Raw genomic sequence first — 24,133 nt, forward strand, 5'->3', positions numbered from 1 at the left:
GTCTCTTGCTTTTTTTACTTTAGATTTAACAAGTATAATTTTGAGATAATTGGGTATGCGATAAGCAATAACAAGAGGTGATGGAAAATTTCTTTTAAGGAAGAATCATTTTCAATACAACACTCCAGTGCTTGCGAACAGTAGATGAAATATTTGTCAGTTCGGGATGGAAGGTGACAACAAACGGACTTCTGTCTGTTTGGGTCGTCTTATCTTTGAATTCCAAGAGGATCTTTCGATCTTTTTACTTGGTCTTTATCGAAAACTGCTGTGATATTTTAGTTTTTGTATCCTCTTGATTTCAGTTGTTTTCTGAGTTTTCCCAAACGGTAGTCTTTAGTCTGATGGCTTGACTGTAAGGAATGCTCCTGGAGCAGTGTTTCGGATGACAACTTTTCGAGAGAGAAACTGGTGTTTGTCAGTAAATATATATCAATATCAATAAGCTTAACACAGACAAAAAAAGAGAAACAAAAAGTAAAATAACAAAAATACCGAACTCCAAGGAAAATTTAAAACGGAAAGTCTGCTTTAATGGCAAATGGCAAATCCCAAATGGCAAAATCAAAAGCTCAAACACATCAAACGAATGGAAAACAACTCTCATATTCTGGACTTGGTACAGGCATTTCTTTATGTAACCCGGAAATAAAAGTGCTCGCAGTTATTGAAAGCTAGTTCAAAGCTAATACAACTTATAAATGAATATTTTTTCCCTAGAATAAAGTGTCAATCAGTACACATCTAACGAATTTAATGTAAAAACGTGAAAAACAGTCTAAAAACGCATGACCTTGGGGTACGCCAAAAGATAAGTAAACAGTATCGACAGAATGAAGGACAATAATGTGTATATATAGCAATATATAGGTAACTAACTGTGCACCACTTATTGCGGACCTGTTTCTGTATTGTTATGAGCTACAATTTATGATTAAAATTAGCAAAGACCCATCGAAACAACATCTGATACAAAATATTAATAACACTTTTAGATATTTGGATGATATATTAGCTCTCAATAATGACGACTTTAGTATGTACACTAAAGAGATATAACCTGCTGAACTTACTTTAAATAATGCTAATACTAACAATAAACACTGCCCCTTCCAGGATCTTGATATCTATATTTTTAACGGGAAGCTTAATACCAAAATTTATGATAAAAGAGATGATTTTTCATTCCCTGTTGTTAATTTTCCATTTATAGATGGTGATGTGCCCTTGTCACCATCTTATGGTGTTTATATACCTCAACTTGTTCTTCGCTCGTGTATGTATTTGATTTTAACGAAAGAAATCTCTGTACTACTGAAAAATTATTACACCAGGGCTTTCGATATCACAAACTAGTCGAAACATTTACTAAATTTTATCATCGGTACAAGGACATCATTCGTAAATATGAATCAAAATGCAGACATCTTATACGTTCAGGTATTTCATATCCAATTTTTTATGGTAATATTCTACACAAAGCACAAAAATGTCGACATTCACCTCAAAAGTTAACCAAACCTTTATGATACTGTTGTCAGTTTGGGTCATGATTTGGGACTTTCCTTTCTGAATTTTCCTCGGAGTTCAGTATTTTTGTGTTTTTACTTTTTATTAAAGATGGCATATTTTGGTATTAATATTGATTCACTCATAGGGTCTTTGCATCGGAAATAAACACATTTATTCTAAAACCAATTGTGCTTAATTTTCATATGATGCAGACATAATCTTTCAATCAGTTTAATCGAGGTCTGGAGCTGGCATGTCAGTAACTGCTAGTAGTCCCTTGTTAATTTATGTATCATTGTCATTTTGCTTAGTTTCTTAAGTTACCTTTTCTGACATCGGACTCGAACTTCTTCTAAACTGAGTTTTACTGTGCGTATTACTGTGTGTTTGCTTATTCTACATTGGCTAGAGGTATGTGGGGAGGGTTGAGATCTCACAAAACATGTTTAGCCCCGCCGCATGTTTGCGCCTGTTAGAAGTCAGGAACCTCTGGCCTTTGTTAGTCTTGTATGTTTTATATGTTCGCTGTGTTGAAGATCCATTGGTGGCCGTTGGCTGTTTTCTGCTGTTTGGTCGGGTTGTTGTCTCTTTGAAACATTCCCCATTTCCATTTTCAATTTTATTAGTTATGTTTTAAATTTTCAAAACTCAAATCTATGTAAGTACCAATGAAAACAATTTTTAAAGATTTTACTACTATTTTAAATGGTAACCTTTGAAGAATAAGTTTAATTAAATTATCAAATAGTTTACATGGATCGTATTTAAATTTACAGACAAAGGCAATAGTAGTATACCGCTGTTCAACATTATCGTAAATATTAGGATGTGACATCACGTTTTTGATATGAACTCTACAGGAACCAAACTTTTTAAGAAAATCTTTGTTTCTACGAAAGAATTGGTAGAGGATTTTATCAATTTGTGGTAACGAAATCCCTGCCTCAAAAAATTATCAGTTATACATAGATTACATTTATTGAAATCTAAAATGCGACTTCAGACACGGTCATGGTTATCTAGGTGTGAAATATACACATCATAAGAACTGTGCCAAAGGAACATCACCGTTCAAAAAGGGAAAACATCGCCTCTTTCATCGTAAATTTTTGTATAGGATTTCCAATGTGAAACTGAAATACCCAAATCTAGAAAAGGAAAACTATTGCTGTTTGTATTAGATTTATACAAATCAAGTTCCTTTGAGTAAATTTCCGTAGTAAAATGCGCAAATGATTGATTATTTAAAGCTAAGATCCTATCAAAGAACGGTGGTTTTTTTTTTAAATTCATCAATGAAATGTAATTTAGACGGATCTTTACTTCGTTTGACCATACATGGATTCATAACAATACAGAAACAAGTCTGCTTTTAAGGGCCGCAACTGGTGCCAATTTGAATACCTACAACTTGTCGATAAACTTAAATCAATGTTGCCAAAAAGATAATTTAAAGCTTTGATTATATCATCACACTTCCTTCTAAATTCTAAATAAGGCTTTCAATCATACCACATCTCCTTATTTTCTGTTATATGATTTGCAGCAAATAAATACTCGACCAGATTTTTTAAAGGACCAAATAATTAAATATGTGGACTTCTGTGTGATATGTTGTGGTAGTGTAGTGTACAGAGTCGAAAAATCAAATCTGTCAACTGAATTTAACGGACCAACAAGAGCACGTAATTAATCCAAAACATCCAAAGACTTATTGACACTTCAAATATAGTTAATTCCATTGTTCTTATATGCTTTTTTTCAAAAATTAGTATTTAATTATTTAATAGAAGCAAGGGAACTAGTTAGCAGATAAGTCGTAAACCACTTACTAAAAGCTGAGCGAAAAGAAGGATTTTGTGTAGTTTATGTTGTAGTAGAATATTAAATTATTGCAACATTCGTGTTGCATATTTTGACACTTCCGATCAAAACATTGCGCTAAATAATGAATTATTAAAGAGTATTCTGTTAGTTATGAGCAAGTCACAAAACAAGTTAGTGTAGAGATGGATAAAGAAAGGCAACAGTAGTATACCGCTGTTCGAAACTCATAAATCGATAGAAAAAAACACAAATCCGGGTTACAAACTCCAACTGAGGGAAACGCAGAAGATACAAAGAATCATTTGTTTAGGTTTTATAGAAAATATTATTATAAAAGTTTTGGAAATTTTTCCTCTTTATTCAGTTTTGTAGTGTATACTGTCATATCATAGACTTGTTTAAAATACATGTATAATATCAAAATACTAATATGTTAAATGGCAGGCGCAAAGTTATTATCAAAGTTTTCAATTAACAAGTTAATACAGCTTTGAAAACAGATATTTTTTGCATACACCAAATAATTGATTGATTAATTTCTCCGAATTGATAAATAAAATATTGCTAGAGAAATCACTTTCAAGTTGCTACCGATATATTTTTTTTTTATGAATATGTGCTGATAACATACTAAAATCTCTGTAATATCCTATTTTACACTCATTCATGAAATCTAATTAAACAAAAATAAACCATCAATTACAATTACTGTTACACCTATTCATTTATAACGTATGTTTCGTTTTTTAGATATTGTTTCAAGGTTGATTTTCGAATTGTTGACGTTGTTGAAAATAAACCATATTCCTAGGAAAAAAACATTAAAAAAGTAATTTTATTTTAACTCTTTATAGATAATACGAGCTAACCTAATGCTGGCTTCCCGCTTTGTAATGAATTCAGCTGACCATGTCACTTAATGAATAAAACTATCCCAAAACTCATATGTATCACACTATAAACCTGAATTGTTAATGAATGCTTTACATTAAATACCTGAATATCTTAATTGCAAAATAAAGATTAAAGAAAATGTGGTGTGTATCGTCACGACACAGCAACCTAACAACAAAACTAACAGCTTCTATATGTCAACATGCAATAGACAGGTGTTTGTTTAATATGTTAATCTCGTAATCCCCGACTTTAAAAATAGGCTTGCCTTGAAAATAACATTCTCCAAACAGAAAAACAAACATAAAGAAGTGATAATAATTACCACAAACACATGAACATGTGGCGAGTTTAATAAGTTTTATAAGATCTCAAAACGCCACATTTTAGTTGTAATTAGTGTATAAAAAACGTAACGAAAATTGTACCAAATAAAAAGCAGCACAAGGGACAAAATTATCTATGATGGCTTTTTTTTTTTATATAAGTACATTAAAATCGAAAATACGAAATATAAATACCATTTAAAGGAATGCACTGTCATGAATGCAAGCTCAAGGTGTGCTGATATGATACTGGTGGTTAAACTTCATAGTATATTTCTTACAGTTGTTCAAAATAACACTAACGATGTCCATGAAAGAATATGCGCCGTGCGTTAATAAACATAAAAATTGTCACACCCCCAGTATAAACTAAATAATGTTACAACTTAAAGTGATATGGATGATTAAGTGCGCAACAAGTTTCAATTTTGTCAGAAACATTGGATCTCTTTTTAGTCATATTCATAGAGCTATGATTCTCTCATCTGATTTCAGATGAACACTACATGAATGTTTATTTTAATTGTACAGATGGCAACGTTGCAGTAGTTCAAAATAACTGCAATAAGATGAACTTTGACTGAGCTTCCTACTGCGGAAAACACTAGACATCAATGTATTCCATGTCAGCAGATGGCTAATTACATTTGACGCCATTGTATCATCTTCCTCAAACCCAGTTTCTCTTCAAACGTTTTCGGCGGTTGAATAATGAACTTTATAGCAGCAAGATATATATATTTTAAACGATAATTGTGGTCAAATTCGGTCCAGTCGTTTTACAGGAGAAGATTTTTGTAAAAGTTAACAGATGACGCCGACGGAAGACGGACGCCAAGTGATGACAAAAGCTCAACAAAAAAAAGAGGCGAAAGATACAAAAAGGATATACACACTCATACATCGAAAACAAACTGAATGTGCCATGCCAAAAAACAGCGAAAAGACAAACAACAGTTAAAAAAACTCAAGACTGAGCAACACGAACCCCACCAAAAACCAGGAATGGTTTGCACATCCTTCTCCTCATGTGACATCCGTCTTGTTGCTAATGTAAGTACAACGCCAGTGTAAGTCTAATCCTGTTGGAGGAAAAGAGGACGGGGTTGTGGTTACGAAAATTGGAACATATCTGTCGTCATCTGTGAAACAGATATTCCATAACGATCAGCCAACCCGCGATGGCGTCCGTAAAATTGTCGAAGTGATGATTCCAACTTTATCACTTGGAACTCTTGGTTTAATAGCATTCTTCAGTCAGGTTTCTACTTCGTCAAAATTATCTCTATATTACGCCATCTATTTTTTGCATTCTCGAAAATAGAAGCCATTGAAGGGATAAAGCGATGTCAATTTAACTTTTGAAAACCGATAAATGAAGACATTATAGTTGTTAATATCTGTGTCGTTTGGTCTCTTGTGGGGAGTTGTCTCATTTACAATCATACCACATCTTCTTTTATATATATTTTAGCATTATAACCATTCTTACATGACAGTTGTATTGTGAAAGACAAATATATCTACTATCTATTAAGCATCGTGTAATAAAACTGTATGCCTTTTGTCAACATACCACTATTGTCTTATCGGTTGTCAAGGTAAATTTTCGAAAGTTCAAAAACAATTAAATATTTCATGGAAGGGTAGACTAAAGATTTTCAAAGAATTTTCCCTGAATAAATCTTTTTATGCATTTTTAGGATCCACTTATCAAGTAATTCGTAAAGGGTTTTTAGTAAAAAAAAATAAAAAAAATAAAGGGGTGTTAGTGCACGGTCTATCCCGGTTTTTTTTAGTACATTTCATAATAGAGTAATTAATATGACCAGTTTTTAATTAAAAAAAAATTATCAATGAAAATAACGTAGAATACATTTAAGAAATGCACATCAAATTCTTACGTTTATAGTGGCACGAATCTTTTGTTGTTGTTGACACACTTAGTGACTTAATTGAATAGAATTTCATCTGTAAGGTTTATAGAATGCCATGGCTGGTTTTTTTTGCCTTCAAATTGTAAATCTTAAACACAGATCATTGCTCAATGATGACTTTCATGAAAAATAGGGTTATATAGTTTTGAAATATACAAAATTAATTACTTAAATATTTTACTGAATTCTTCCATAGAAGTTTGGTTGTACCCGTAGAAAACTTATTTCAACCGGAATAGCACATCCTCGGTTTTACGAAACTTTCGTCAAAGTTTTTTTTGTTGCTTGTTAAACATGAGCTATAGAGAGTTAGCAAGTTTTACATCCGCCATGTAGCCATTGTTTGAAATTTAACAACAAGGAAGCTTATCGTCCATTGTTTGGCGTCAATGAAAGTGAATGATACATGTTATTGTAATCAATTGAATGCAGTGACGAATGTGTAAACCCGGTACTGGTCTTGTTTATGAACTTACAGAGGGGCGACATATACTGAATTCATAAGTCGAAGACAAACTGACAAAGCCACAGCAAAACAACAACAAATAATACATGACAAAGCCACAGCAAAACAACAACATATAATACAAACTGACAAAGCCACAGCGAAACAACAACAAATAATACATGACAAAGCCACAGCAAAACAACAACAAATAATACAAACTGACAAAGCCACAGCAAAACAACAACAAATAATACAAACTGACAAAGCCACAGCAAAACAACAACAAATAATACATGACAAAGCCACAGCAAAACAACAACAAATAATACAAACTGACAAAGCCACAGCAAAACAACAACAAATAATAAATGACAAAGCCACAGCAAAACAACAACAAATAATAAATGACAAAGCCACAGCAAAACAACAACAAATAATACATGACAAAGCCACAGCAAAACCACAACAAATAATACAAACTGACAAAGCCACAGCAAAACAACAACAAATAATACATGACAAAGCCACAGCAAAACAACAACAAATAATACATGACAAAGCCACAGCAGAACAACAACAAATAATACATGACAAAGCCACAGCAAAACAACAACAGGTAATACATGACAAAGCCACAGCAAAACAACAACAAATAATACAAACTGACAAAGCCACAGCAAAACAACAACAAATAATAAATGACAAAGCCACAGCAAAACAACAACAAATAATACATGACAAAGCCACAGCAAAACAACAACAAATAATACATGACAAAGCCACAGCAAAACAACAACAAATAATACAAACTGACAAAGCCACAGCAAAACAACAACAAATAATACATGACAAAGCCACAGCAAAACAACAACAAATAATACATGACAAAGCCACAGCAGAACAACAACAAATAATAGATGACAAAGCCACAGCAAAACAACAACAAATAATAAATGACAAAGCCACAGCAAAACAACAACAAATAATACAAACTTACAAAGCCACAGCAAAACAACAACAAATAATACAAAATGACAAATGAAAGTCAACAAAACACAATGTTGGAATCTAGAGACTAAACATCAAAAACCCAACTGAAACCGGGGTAAATATTATGCGCTCCGGAATGGTATTCTTATCATTATCATTATGTAGCACCTGTTGTGTTGATCATGCAAGTATAACATCGGTGTCAAGTCTTGTTCGATGATGTCGAATTCAAGGAATAGAACGGGATTGTGGTTAAGAAATTTGGAACATGTCCGTAACTATCTATGAAAAAGTATTAACACAAAACCAATCTCCAGGGTATATGTATATCAAAAATTGAGAAAAGTGCATAAAACCTAATGAAAGTACACGCTTAACTTTTAATGACAACAATAAGCTAAACCTTCCACCAGTATGACAGTTGTTTAGAATTCCGTAACATATTGTAAGATAATATGTTGATTAAATGTTGAACTCTTGGTGCCTCTTTGTTGTTGTATTGTGTTTGGTTGTTGTCGTAATAGCGTATACTCCGTATTCTATGTTTAAGGTTGATAGTTCAATGAAATTGCGCCAATAAGAAATGAATTTCAATTTTAAATAAACTTTTTTTTATAATTCATTTTCTTTTACGCAATTTACAGAATGAAAATCAATGTTTGGGCTACTTAAGAGAGGTTTGAAACTTATAAAGGCAAATGGAATGGAAAATTGATAAATATATCCTGTAAAAGGAAATGTTAATCCTTTTATATTGTATAATTTATCAAATAATTATTTCAAAACAGATGTTGAAACAAAAGGAAAAAGAATAACAATGTATACACCCCAAATTGTGGTAGGGTTCGTGTTGATGCGTCTTTGGTTTTCTATGTTATGTTTTATATACTATTGTTTGTCTTTTGATAGTCATTTGTTTTTTTATTGTTTTGCCATGGCATTGTCACTTTCAATCTATAAGTTTGGCTATCCCTCTGGTATCTTTCGTCCCTCTTTTATTGCTGGACTAACGAGTTTGAGTGTCCCTTTTGTATCTAGTGTCTCTAAGAAAAAGTTGAAGCCATTCCCTCTACTTTTGTAGGTTATCTTGATTTGTCTTTTTCATATCGATTTACGAGATAAGAATGCGGAAAATTACTGATGCCTCAATTTATGACTCAAATATAAAATATCAAAACAACGTAACTGTTATAAATAAAATAGTAAGACCTATCTGTTCTATGTCTCTAGCTTTTAATGTCAAACTTACATCACATAAAATACAGCTTTAACATGTTCTTCTTTAAAATTATTCTTATGCATTTTTTAAACAATAAATTTATCATAATTTTATATTTTAGAGGTTACATGATTCGCACCAAACTGATTGAACAGTATCCGAACAATGGACACATTTTACATAGAAAACCCAGTCAATTGACGAGACCGTGCTGACACCTCCTTCGTTTGATATAAGTTCGCAAAGCTGTGTACTGTTACTTTAGTTGAACCCAAAACACATGTCGTTAGCACCGCATTCTTGTGCACATAAGATACATGATGAACCACTACTGCTTACGAAAGTTTCACAAGATAACATAAATATTTTTAACCAGTGATAGATCATTAATAAAAATAATTTCCCCATATGTCTAAACATGTTACTGATGTAATTGTTGTCGCCAAGCTAATTAAAAATATATTTCCCATAGGAAAGGTTTAAACTAAAAGTTCCTATCGGAATAGTACTAGTCAAAGATTGTATCCAGATTACACAGTCTTTTTTTTATTTCATGAACAAACAATATGTGGGTATACTTCAGTGGGAAACAAAATAACTGCTTCAAAAGTTGGTTGAATAAGTTAAATATTTATATTCAACCCATTAATTATTAAAATGAACATGAAACGTTTAAGTGCACATGACACATTTTGAAATTTTCAAAATATCTCCAAACCTAAGTGGGACTGTACTTTTACATGACAAATGCATTTTGTACTGATATCAATACCCTGTTTATTCATACGTACCTCCGGATCCAGTGTGACAGATCTTCCATTCACCAGTTGCACTCCATGCTGTCATTATTCCAGCGCTTTCAACTGAAAATGGCGATGGATCTGTCCAGGTAATATTATGCATTATATTGACATTTACTTGCAAACCCTTTCCCAGCTTGATTATCCCATTTGACCAGTTATCCAAAAAGCCCTGTATGCGTGGCAGTCTAAAGGCTTGACATTCGTTGTTGACACAAATATTGTGCTGGTATACGTATCTATGATGAGTTTGTTCACAAACCAAAATCGAGACAAACCAATCACCATTAATTAAGAGGAAAACAACAGGACAACAGAAACACTGAACTGCTACAAAAACAAACGCAAACATACATAGAAACTATTTGTAATGCATATAAAACAAATTAATTGAATAAACACAGAGAAAATTGTGTAAGTCGTTTCCCTTCACAAATGAAATAGTTTGGAAATTTCAATTACTGCATTAATACAAGAAAACAATTAAACATTTTATTCAATTAAACGTGATATAAAAATAATTATTTAAATTGAAACTGTAACAAAAAATTGCCATACATTACCTGAAACTATAAAAATCACCAAGACACAACATAGCTTCATGTTGAACTCGTTTGATAATATGGTGCTTTAACTGTACGGATCCACTTGGGTATATGGAATACATGTAAAAATACAGACTTTAATATTATTATTTTACTGATGTTAATCCTAGGATTAACGTTGTTTGTTTCTATCGTATTTAATTGAGGAAATGGGCATTTAATTATAAAGATAAGTAAAATCATTACAACATATACTAGTACTCAAGTACTTTTAATCTAACCATTTAAATATATAAACTGTAAAATCAGACACTTTCCAAAATTTCCCCGTGGGAACTCGAAACAAAAGAACAATACTATCGGAGCAATGTAAAGGGATTAAGTTCCTGATATAATTGTTTGCTTTTAATGTATTGTAATCACAAATTAAGGCAACAGTAGAATATCGCTGTTAAAAAACTCATAAATCAATTGAGAGAAAATAACAGCATTTCGAAAAAATGTGTAAGGGTTCCGCAGAACCCAGTGTCTCGCCTACTTTTACTGTTAATCGCAGGCTCAACAAAAAATGAGGAGAAAAATCAATAAAAAATATTCCTCTTGATACTATCTTTTAATTGTAAGAAGCTTCTGTCCAAGTTCGGTAAAAATCCAGGATAGTTTATGAATCTAATAATTGTGTTAAAAACTTTAACTGCAGACTATTTGTAATGTTGACTGGAAGAAAAACTAAGTCCATTTATAAGTAAAATACAGATACACAGATACACAATTTTAACAACATTTCCTTCTAGCTATAGATACTAGCTTTTGATCATAAACAAGCTTCAAATTAAAATTTTAAAAACTGTAACCACAGAGTGAATGTGTTTTTTCCTGGCAGACAATCTAAGTCCATTTATAAGTAAAATACGTATGAAATGGATTTATATTTTTACAAAATCTACTTCTGGATACCATCTTTTGATCATAAACAAGCTTCTGTCCACGTTTGGTAGACATACAGGATAGTTTAAGAAAGTTATTAAGATTTCAAAAACTTTAACCACAGAGTGAATATGTGTGGACGCCGCCGCCGACGACTACGACGACGACAAGGACGACGACGACGACGGAATGTGGGATCGCTATGTCTCGCTTTTTCGACTAAAGTAGAAGGATAGAATAAAAACGACAGAATTTCTGGCAAAATAAAAAGTCATGTAGAATGTGGTTAGCATGTATTGTTTCTGACGCTCATTAGATTTGAAGCTCATTTTCAACAGAAACGAACTATTCCGCTAATTGATATGCAGGATTATGACATTTTTGTAAGTAAATAAATGACCACGAATAAAAACAATAATTTCAAAGAAAAAAAAAAATCTTGTGAACAATTGATTGACGAAACATTTCCGAAGTAGTCATTCGTGTACATTGCTGTATGCTATCGTAGTGAATTAAATGACTTTTCTTTTCATTAAAAAAACCTAAAGTCTTTTTGCAATAAAAGAAAGATCACTTTCATATAAAACAAAAACATAAAGACCCTAACATATCTCGTTTCAAACAAAAATATATCCCATTTCAAACGTCAAATTTTTTTAAACATTGCAATGCACAATATTAAAAATTGAATTATAGGTCAGAAGACATTTTAATCAGATCAGTCATTCAAACTATCAACTTACAAACAAAACTGTACAACTTGCCTTAAAAATGATTTTTTAAAATTATTATTGAGATAAGGAGTACATATTATTACTCTTTAATAATAATTAAAGGCAAGAGTCGTAGGTAATGTTGATTAGAGTATCAGTGTTTAAAATTTGACCTTAAATTATTTTCATAAAGTATCTATGGGACAATTTTCAAATTTAAGTAAGGATCGCAACTATCTTTGCACGTGATTTGGGATCAACAAAAATAATGGATTTCACTGTGTTTGTTTCCCATAGTTTAGTAGCTTGTGTGAATCCATAAATATTCGTGGAATACTAATTTTCGAGGATTTAGATGGAAAAGTTATTCAAGAAACTAAATGTTCATTACAGCACATGTTTTATATACTTGTATTCAGACTTTCGCAAAACCACAAATTCACAAAAACACCACTGGGTCGACGCAACTGCTGGTGGACGTTTCGTCCCCGAGGGTATCAACAACCCAAATAGTCACACTTCGGTGTTGACATGAATATCAATTGTATGGTCATTTTTATAAATTTCCTGTTACAAAACTTTGAATTTTTCGAAAAACTACGGATGTTCTTATCCCAGGAATATATTACTTAGTCGTATTTGGCACAACTTTGTACTTGTTTGGTTTCATAACTTTTTTCATCTGAGCGTCACCGATGAGTCTTCTTATATAGACGAAACGCGCGTCTGGCGTATTAAATTATAATCCTGGTACCTTTGATAACTATTTACACCATTGGGTCGATGCCACTGCTGGTGGAGATTTCGTCTCCGAGGGCATCACCAGCCCAGTAGTCAGCAATTTAAAAAAAAAAACTAAGGATGTTCTTATCCCAGGAATAGATTACCTTAGCCGTGTTTAGTAAAACTTTTTGGAATTTTGGGTCCTCAATGCTCTTTAACTTTGTACTTGTTTGGGTTTATAACTATTTTATCTGAGCGTCACTGATGAGTCGAACGCGCGACTGGCGTATTAAATTACAATCCTGGTACCTTTGATAACTATTTTAAATATGAATTGATAGTATAAAAACATTTTAAAAGGATTTTTATTTTTTATCCTCACAAGTTTTATTATTTAACATAGGTCAACTTGATGTATTGGTTGAACCATCGATAGAAATTTGATAATATAAATACCTAGTCATTCGTTTCATATGGGCCAACATCATGTATACCATGACATACCATATAGACTAAAACATGTATAGTAGTGCGTTGCCATATTTCTTGACTTGTTACAGGCATTTTCGTAATAGAAAAGGGTGGATTAAACCTGGTTTTATAGCTAGCTAAATTTTGTATTTTGTATTTGCAGATAGTTTCGAGAGTAAATGCCTTAAAGATATTTAGCTAAAATTGTTACACCAGATGAACTTCTTTTTGCGGTGTTGTATAAATGATTGCAACTTTTAGTTGTTAAAATCTTATTAAAGATACTATGCTGTCGGGCACACGTACACAATTTCCATCCTAGTATCTATGATGAGTTTATCTACAATCACTGGGTCGATGCCACCAGACATAATGTCTCTGATGCCACTGCTGGTGGTTTCTATTTCCCGAGGGTATTACCAGCCCAGTAGTCAGCACTTCTGTGTGGACATAATTTATCATTGACATGGTCATAATTTTAAATTCTATCTTAGCTGTAATTGGCAAAACTTTTAGGAATGTTTGGTCCTCCACGCTCTACAAATTTGTACTTTTTTAGGCCTTTTTAACTTTTCGAGCGTCAATGGTGAGTCTTTCTTAGACGAAACGGCCTCTGGTACAAATATATAATTTCAATCCTAGTATCTATGATAAGTTTATTAAATTCAGTGTGCTAGACACGAATCCAAAAAAATTAAAATTAAGGCGACAGCCGCTTACCAGTGTTCACGTTTCTTAAATTGATAAGAAAAGACAAATCAAAGTAACAAACAAAAACAGAAGGAATAGCATGAAAACCGAAGATGTAAAAACTAAAAAAAAAACAAGAATGTGTTTCCAGTATACGGATGCCTCATCCGCATTATCATTTTCTATGTTCAGTGGACCGTGAAAATGTGGGGAAATCTCTAATTAGGCAGTAAAATTAGAAAGAACATATCATAGGGAACATGTGTACTAAGTTTAAAGTTGATTGGACTTCAACTTCATCAAAAACTACCTCAACCAAAAACTTTAACCTGAAGCAGGACGAACGGACGGACGGACGAACGAACAGACCAGAAAACATAATGCCCATAAATGGGGCCTAATTAAAGAAACAAGACTTATAATATAGTACACTAGACGTGCGTTTTGTCTACACAAGACTAGTCGCTGGCGCCAGAAACAAAACAGTTGGAAGGCCAAATCAAATATGCAGTCATAGATATTCAATCACCTTACAGCAAATTGACCGGAGTGTGTAGATAAAGGTGACAAAGGCTACATTGCTTGCTAGCTAAACCGTGAAATCATTGTTAGGTTAGGTATACTACCCTCCTTTGAGAGCAGTCTTGTCCTACAGACAGATGGATTGGTTATATGCTGGACTAGTGTACTTTTAAAGGAGGGTAGTGTACCCAACCTTATAATGATTTCATGGTTCACTTTCCAGGCATGCTTACCAAAGATATTACCTTTACCTACACACTCATGTCATTTAGCTGTAACTATGAAATCGATCAAGTTCTACAGCACTATAAGGAAATAGATTTCCTTACAAGGAAAATAGATTTCCTTATTCTAAGTAATCAAGAAACATTAATATTACAGCTTTTGTATTATTTATATCAAAACAAATAATAATTAGTACATAATAAGTGGTTACACAACAAATCATAAACCAATGATTATGTATGATGTGATTATCTTAAAACAGACAGAATTCTTAACAATTTTAGGAAACTTAATTTTTGTTCTGAATATGACTGCAAAATTGCTATGACATTTCTTTGACTTCAGATTTATCATAATCTTAGTATTTGATTTGATGCAAAACAAAAGACACCTCTTACTCTTTTTTACAAAAAAAATCCATTGCAATAGATCATTTAGTTCAATGCAGTAAATAATACTTATTTCGAGGAGTAAATAACAAAGCATTCATCATATACCATGTATTTTAAACCTTTAATGTATACATAACTTAATCAGGGGTATATGTTGTTTGTTCAGCTACTCAACAACACAAGGGAATCATTCATTATGATTATCACATTAGCTGTCACTAAAAAAACATATCTGTAAATGTACCCTAATGAATTCTAAAATTATTGATATGATTTTTATAAATCTTTTCTTTTCAATGACGAATTTAAATAACATTAATATAATAGAAAATATAAAAAGAAATTCAATATGTGCTTTAGATATATTTATATTTAGAAATTAACATTTGATTAATATAAAAATTAAAGCAACAATCTTTTGATTTTTTAAATAATATGCTTTAAAAAAGTATTGACCAATATGGGGTTTTCTCTTCTACTTTTTTATTTTATATATTCAGTAAATAATAATAAAAAGGTCTCTAGATTGTTTTAAATTGGTGACATTCATTCAAAGATATCATTTTTCTAAAATTTTACCCAGACTATTAAAGAGCACTGCAAAGTACATATAAATCACTTTAAGAAGGAACTATGATCTTTATAGTTTTAACTAATATAAATAACATATTAGTTATGTGTTTAATATTACTTATGTCAGTGAATTGGTTCCCTGAATAAGCTTATAGTTTCAGGGGTCTTTTTGAAATTTTAGCTTAAAGAGATCTTATCACTGAGGAAACAAGAATGTGTCCTAAGTACACCGATGCCCCACTTGCACTATCATTTTTCATGTTCAATGGACCTTGAAATTTGGTAAAAAAAAATTATTTGGCTTTAACATTAGAAAGATCATATCATAAGAAACATGTGTGCTAAGTTTCAAGTTCAGTGGACTTCAGCTTCATCAAAAACTACCATGACCATACACTTTAACCTGAAGTGGGACATACGGACGAACGAATGGATGCACAGACCAGAAAACATAATGCCGCTCTACTACCTAGGATAGTAGAGGGTTGGGGGCATAAAAATATATCATCAATTTCTAACATGACAAAATCCTATGGAACTGACTTTCAAATCAAAACAGTGCACTGATGATATAAATATTCACTTCCCAATGTGCAAGGAAAGACAAAACATGACACATCATTCCTTCCTGAAATCAAGTTCATAATTTGTGCAACTGTTTCTTCAATTCCATTTATTAAAAATACATCTGTATATAAACATGTATAAAACCAGTCACAAATATCACTATTACAATACTACAGGCCTTTATTGTAGAACAGTACAGTTTGGTCTGTTTTGTCCTTAAATTCTTCTTCTAATTCATTGACATTTATCTAAAATAAAGAAAAGCAATTTAAAAATTAGGGTCTAAGTTTAGTGATTTAGTTAACACTTTTTTTGTATTTGTATTATGGGTTACAAAAGAAGGAAAAAATAAGGCAAACTGGATAACAGAAAGCAGGGGTTTGTGTTGTTTATTCTTTAGTTTTCTATGTTGTGTCATGTGTAGTATTGTTTGTCTGTTTGTCTTTTTCATTTTTAGCCATGGCGTTGTCAGTTATTTTTAGATTTATGAGTTTGACTGTCCCTTTGGTATCTTTCGTCCCTCTTTTGTAAATTTCTTTTTGTAGACAACTTTCCAACAGTAAGTATTCAGAATAAAAAAGAACAAAATAATATATGAAATTGTACCAGATTATATCAAATGAAGTCTTTGTAGATATCTTCCTTTTAAAACTATATTTATGTTTTTTAATAAATCAAAATTATTTAATATAAGGAATATTACAGTTAGTTAGATGGTGCATAATATTTCATATTAGCAAAATTTTATATCAAATTTTATAGAAGAAATGATATAGCATTATCTTTACTACAGAATGTTGCTAAAAAATAAATTAAAGTCAAAATGCTATCCTCAGTTAAAAAAACTAAGATGTTTTTTTTCACAATTTTTAAATCCCTTGAAATATACCAAGTTTGAAATTTAAATGTAACTTTTTCAAAGTTTACATGCAAATATCATGAATAATGTTTATCATTCTATATTTTGTTTTTTTGATGATATAGAAAATGTTTAGTTACTGTTCACTCTAGTGTAGGCATTGTCTTTTAGTAGTACCTGACAAGGCTCTTTATTCAAAGAAAAATATTAAATACCTACCTGTGAATTCTGTGGAAATAATGCTATTGCATGGGGCAGAGCAATGGCAAAACAGGCTGTAACGACTATTGAATGCCAGAAAATACGCATTCCACGATTATACGTAAGATATTTACTTCTGAAATCATATAAATAAAATATTTCATTATATATATCAGAATTTTGTAATATTGTAGATATCTTAAAAAAAAATGACTTTACACAAGGATTTTTTTACTCAATCGTCATCAGACAAGAGTGCACACCCAGAGATGTCTTGCCTTCTTTATTAACCATTTATATTATGTTGATAGTTCTAAACATAAAGCTTTACTCCAACTACCACATAAACTTAACATAATCCAAGAAAATGCGGTCAAAAGTCGAATAAACCAAATTGAAAATACATGTACACCCAGGGGTTGAAATTGGTGCTGGTCTGGTACCAATGGAATTTGCGTTGGACCTGTAGAATTTGTCAGCTGGTGGTCCATCGGATCAGAATAAATTTGTCGATAAAACTCATTGAAATCAATTACAAGTTACTGTGGGTACAAAGTATTACAATTGATTGAGTTAATTAATATAATGTGGAAATTTTTGGAAGGACAGCTGGACAAAAGAATAAATAAGAGCCATTCAAGAGGAAGATTGGAATAAAGTTTATGAAATTGACAAAAGGAAACGTAAATATCAAATATCCTGGGAAAAAGATTGTGAATCATTAAATAACATAGTCAAATGGAATGTTGTGAATTACATAACATATGAAATATTGTCCAGGTTATTGAAATGGCAAATTTTTTCTGGGCAGTGCCCAAAACAACCAAGTCAGCCATCCTATGGTCGTTGTGATGATGTGGAGGACAATATTGACATTTTTTGTACTAAATCCTGATTTTGATAAAGAAAATCATTGAGATTATCAAAGCATTTATAAAAATCAGGATCAACTCTCTCTTTTTCTTTTCTAACATATATGTAAAAGAAAGCCAGAAAAATAAAAGTAAAAATCTATTATTTATATTAGTGTTTGTCAAATGAATGTAATTTTTATAGGACCACTAGATTTTTCAGTCCACTGCTCCGGCTGGCCAATACACGAAAAAAAGCTTAAATTCAACCCCTGTATACACCTGCCAATCATTCAATACGCTAAGCATTTTTTAAATATACATATATACATGTAGTTGACCCATTGCATAATTAAGAAACAAACATAACCATGTTTTTTTTTGTGTAGTATCATTGTTAAATCAAAAAGGGCAAACTTACAAATGTGTAATGGGATGATAGATGAGATAAATTCAAATGAATCCTGTTAGACTGATATGAATACCTTGCAATGATTCTAAAATCTAAATATAATTTATTTTACAGATTTACTGAAAATTAAAGCTATATAAAAACCATACAATTTTGTTGTGGTCATTGAACCATGAAATTGATGTAAAGACGAAGGATATTATAAGACACACTGAAACTTCACACACTAAGGCTTCTGTATGAAATATAAGGTTTATCCAGATCTACTATCGTTAAAAATTAAGAGCTTTATACAAAACTTTTATGTTTGATGGTGATAACCCCACCCCTCCATTGGTTTGCATTCTGATGACGATCATCATGTCTCATTCTGGAGGATTTGGTACATGGTGAGAGAAAACAGGATTCATAAGTTTATATTATAATAAAGAGACTCTTACCTTTCTAAAACTGACATAATTATTGGAGGAAAAATAAGAATTGGAATTGGCAAAACTACTCTAGTTATAGCTGTTTCTGTTAAAGCCTGAAAATAATAAATATTATTAATTATATTATGAATTTTTGAAACACTAAGGCTTTTCTAGCTAAGGAATAGATGACCTAAGCTATATTTGGCAAAACTAATAGGAATAAATGGTCCTCATTGCTCTTCACCTTTGTACTTCATTTGGTTTTTTTACCTTTTTTTTTATTTGAGCCTCACTGATGAGTCTTTTGTAGACAAAACATGCATGTCTTTCTTAAAACACAAAATTTCAATCATGGTATCTATGATGAGTTAATTTAGTCTAGTCTGTCTACGGCAAATAATGCATAAATCTAAACAAATTGCAACAGAAATGGTTTCAACAGTTTTATAATACCAAAGCATGACACAATCATATAATAAAAGTCTAGAAAAATCGTACGATCGGAAATCCCCATTTTGGGCTAAAAACATTAATTTTAACCAAAAATCGATGAAAATTGTGAAAAAAAATAAAAATCGGAATTTTAGCACTATGTTAGCCAAACAAATGTCAAAAACGAATTAAGATGACTAAAATAACTACAAAGAACATTTCAGAAGTAAAACTTACAATCCAGAGTTAGAACTTATTGGTAGAATTAACCCTTTTAATGATGAAATCACCAAAAAATGCCAAAAAATCGATATATTTGAGATTCATAGATGGCTATTTTCAAACGTTTTATTTTGAGGCAGCTTTAAAATAAAAACATTAAACATTGTTAAACACAATTATTTACAATTATTTGCGAATAGGAAATAGAAAACAAACAGTAGTTCTACTGAAAATCTATTTATCTGTCATCGAAATTGGCCCAAAATTACCCCTCCCCCAAAATAAAAATGAAATAAATTTCTAAATAAAATGTATTAATGTTAGTTTTGTTACAACATTCATTGAATTATTATTATGAATTGCTTAAACTGTTCAATAACTGATTACTTTGTTTTAACTTGGTTACTTTTGTTATCATCAAAAAATATTAGAATGGTAAATTCAATCTCTGAAAAATTTATCTTTGAAATTATTTGATTTTGTTTTGATTAAAAAACAGACAATTTTGATATAAGTCTTTCTAATGTATGTTTAAATGTCTCTGCAATGTACATGCATATTGATGCATTCACATATCGTCAAGTTCATCGGCTTCTGTAATGTTACTTGTATTGGAACAATTCATTCCCCGACATTCCCCACATGCTGGGGAACAGTCTATTCCGTGTTTACGACATGAGCATCGTTTTGTGTCACAATTCAATTTGCAATTACATCGGATTATCCTAAGAAGCTTTTCGGGAGCCGGTGGTAGTAATGCTCTAATTGGAAGCAATTTATTGTCCTCAACATGCCAACCCCAGTCCTTTGGATCTAATTTAACACCTTTCCCAATCCAAACTTGCGTTTGATGATAAACTCTCGTGCAATGTAGCTTAGCAGCGTCAGATGTTGGTGGGAGAGTGTGCACTTGTACATATATATTTCCAACGCAAACTTTAGAGGCAAATATTCTGTAACGCAGCATATCTAATGTTTCAACATCTTGTAACCCTCCATATAATGCAACAAATATTTGTTCTCCTGCTTTATGAATGCTCTCAACATTGGACTCCTGACAATAGACAGCTGCATGATCTTGTAGTTTAGTGTTAGTACTAATTTTCTTGAAAACAGTGCCCTTGCCTTGACCAAAAATACGAGATGTTGTGTCGCATCCGCTAAAGGCGTGAATGAATGGCAAAATATTGCAAACAAGTGGTCCAATTTTTCTCCTTGTCTCTGTTATGTCCCAAATCTTTATTTTGTGAGTGTTTTGCTTGGCTTCTGATTTGAAGTAAATCTTGTTTATGGCATCTTTTGAATGATAACAGAGCAGTATGAGTAGGTCAGTGTCCTCTCCTATGACGGTAGTTGTATGTTGTTTCGACTTTTCTATTGCTGTAAGCACAATCTTAAGATCAGCATCATCTTCTGCATGGATAACTTGAACATGTCCGTCTTTAAGTTTTTCTCCAAGGGTATTGATAAAGTGCTGTTTATTTTCTGAATTTGAAAGAAATTCGTCTTTTTTTGTTTTGATTGGTGTGTCATTGTTAAAATTGACTTTTGGAGATAGGATTCCTTAAGTACGTCTGAAATGAGTCACGTCTTTTGTAGTTGGAACTAATGGATATCCGTCAAACACAACAGTTGCATCTGTATAGTGATTGTTAACATAATTGACGTAAGTCATACATATGGTGTCAACTGTAGCTCCTTTTGCCCATGGTAAACGGTGTATAAGAGAACCACCATCAAGTACAAAGTGGGTTTCAGTTGGTGCTTTTGGTTTAAGTCCAATCAAATTCCACATATATTCGGCAAGGGTTGATTTTTGAGGCTCTCTTGGAAGACCAGTGGTTTCAAATATTGACGAAGGAACTCCACATAATTTAAATTGAAATATCTCTGAAATATCTTCGAAAATACCATGTGCCGCAGTGGTGCATCTCTGAAAAAGGAGCTGTGAATCGATTCGAAGAGGTTCGCCGTCAAGTTTCGCCTGAACTTTGTTGCCAAGCGTAATGGCTTGTTTCTTTCTCCTAAACGTGTGGTCAGCTATATTCTTTCCTACTAGTTCTTGTAGAATGAAAGTCCCAACTTTTTTTGCATCATCCACATTCACGGTTTTATCAGCTACTACTCCTGTCTCAATGTTTCGTAGTGAACGGTCTACCTCTGAATCAATGAATGGATTACGACTTTTCAAGAATGTGAGAAGAGTTTGTATGTCGTTAGTGTCCTTTTTTTGTCTTGCATGTGTTTCGTCTTTGTGTTGTTCACTAGAAAAGTATCCTACTCCGGACAAATCCTGCATGGCTTGATTGATCTCAGCACATGCTGGCATGGCCATAAGCCAAAGGGAACGCTGGCTTTCAGTCATTCCTCGTCCTCTCGTCAATCCACCCGCTGTTTTCACACTTCTCATTAGAACTTGCTCTATAAATAAGTCTGAAGATATTCCAGCCCAGTACCTATTGCTGCGTCTTATGACATGATTCCCATTAATGAAACTAGCATAAACATCAGGATGGTCTTCGTCTAAAGACTGCATTGTCATTAAGTAGACGTATGCTGTTTTCGTGTACAAATTATGTCCAGATGCTGCCAAAAAAGGCAACATTTCTTTGATGCTTTGCAAATGAAGAGGCCAGTTACCGGTTCTCTCTGCTTTAATAAATTGTCTTAAAACCTGGACCATTTCTGAATATTGCAGCCACAACTTTGCTGTACGACTTTGCTTTAAAATTTCCTGTTTTCTCTTGACCGTTGCTTCTAGGTTTTTCAAGACATCTGATTCACCCGCTTCTGAAGCTGACAGCTCTCCAGAGGATAATTGAGAATATAATTCATCAATTTCCTTCATTTCAATTGTTTCAAGGGTTGAATTTGGTTCTTCCAAAAGTTTAGATACGTCAATATTAAATATATCTGCAATCAACAAACAATAAAGTGCTGTATCCACCAACATGTGACCTCTAAACGCTCTAGCTACAGCTTTCCCGCTAAGGATATGCGTGACGGCATTCGGAGCGTATATGAGTTCTAACATCTCTTTCAAACCAGTATTACTCATAAGATTCCCTATTGAGCCGAGGAAGCTCATCTCTGTGTGGAATGGTCCTAATCGTAAAACCATAGACTTCAAGGTGCTTCCTGGATTTTCGTTTTCAACAATTGATAAGGCTTTCCAATACAGAGGTTGATCAAAAGTCAAGATCGCTGTTATGTCATAACGCTTTGCTTGGTTGGCGACGAAGTTCAATGTAGAATAAATACATGTCATGTCCGAAGCATTCAAATCTATCATAGGCAGGAATGAAACTGAGGATTTTCCTGGGTAGTCTCCCGTCTGAACCATCTGCATGAAGCCAGACCACATTGGTATTGGATACTTTAAAGGCCAAACAATAACCGACAGCAGATCAAGACGGAAAGTCTTATCCAGAGTGTTTAAGTTTTTCAACTCAGCATAACTTAATTCAGCCATACGATCTGATTGAGGTTTGTAATATTTGATCTCTATCTTTGCTAATGCCTTTATTTCATCAGTAGAAAAAGCTATTCTTGGAATGGGTTGTGTTCTCTTCGTACCAGGCGTTATTCCAGCTATTATGCCCATGCCATGAAAAGTGTTGAGGCCATCTATCGTTCTTGTGTTGTGGTCAACGTTATCTGCTACAAATTGTACAAAGCTGCTGCTTATATCACCTGGAAGGTCAACTCCTTGTACAGCTGCAGCACTTGATTCAAACTTCTTGACTTCATAGTATGAGGAACAAAATCCTAAGCTGTTCAATGTGGACACAAGAAATCGTGAAGCGAAGTTGTGATGCACCTGTACTCCTAGACCGAGTTGAAGCGGTGTTATAAGTGCTCGAGGTCGTGAGGCTTGCATTACTGCTTGTCCTATGGAAGCTATTTTCACCGATGGGTCTTTCTCAGAAAATATATTAGAAAGAAATAACTGCAGGCTTTCTGGTAAGTATGATAGATTATTATCAACTGATGCAATGTTGGCTGGAGTTGGATAGATAGACTTTGTGGTATCTACAGATCGGATGTCGCTTTTTATCAGTTTGGCAGCTGCTCTGATCAAAGCTCTCTTTTCGTCATCTGGATTTAAATTGCTTGGTCTCTGGTAATAGTCCTGAAGAATACAAGTCACGGTTTCACGTAGAGTTACAACACTTTTTCTACCAGGTATGTCTGTAATAATGATTTCGTCTCCGAAATGTTGCTTTAATCTTTTCTTTAAATACATCTGACTATAAGCATTCCCATCACATATTTCGTCCATTTTTTCAACAAGATCTGATATGGAAATCTGTTCGTCGTCATGATGTTTAAGGAAGTCGACTATTTTGTAGAAGCCGTCTTCTTGCAAAGCTGGCCTTCCTCTTTTGTTTTCAGGCTTTGCGTCTGGTGATATGGGAGAACGGAATACAGGAGTGTTTTTG

The 24,133-nt window shown here is 32.7% G+C and overlaps 1 protein-coding gene across 1 annotated transcript in view; it reads right to left on the minus strand.

Moving 5' to 3' along the window:
* Positions 1–14,919: 14,919 nt before the first annotated feature.
* LOC134715988 (sideroflexin-5-like) overlaps positions 14,920–24,133 on the minus strand; it is a 39,973-nt gene continuing 30,759 nt past the window's right edge. The window contains exons 10-12 of the mRNA XM_063578619.1: positions 19,065–19,150; positions 17,380–17,497; positions 14,920–16,549 (exon numbers count right to left, since the gene is read on the minus strand). Of these exons, the coding sequence (XP_063434689.1) occupies positions 16,472–16,549; positions 17,380–17,497; positions 19,065–19,150 (282 nt within the window). The 3' untranslated portion in view covers positions 14,920–16,471. The remainder of the gene's footprint in view (positions 16,550–17,379; positions 17,498–19,064; positions 19,151–24,133) is intronic.

The sequence above is a fragment of the Mytilus trossulus genome, chromosome 4, assembly GCF_036588685.1.
Source record: "Mytilus trossulus isolate FHL-02 chromosome 4, PNRI_Mtr1.1.1.hap1, whole genome shotgun sequence".
NCBI lineage: Eukaryota > Metazoa > Mollusca > Bivalvia > Mytilida > Mytilidae > Mytilus > Mytilus trossulus.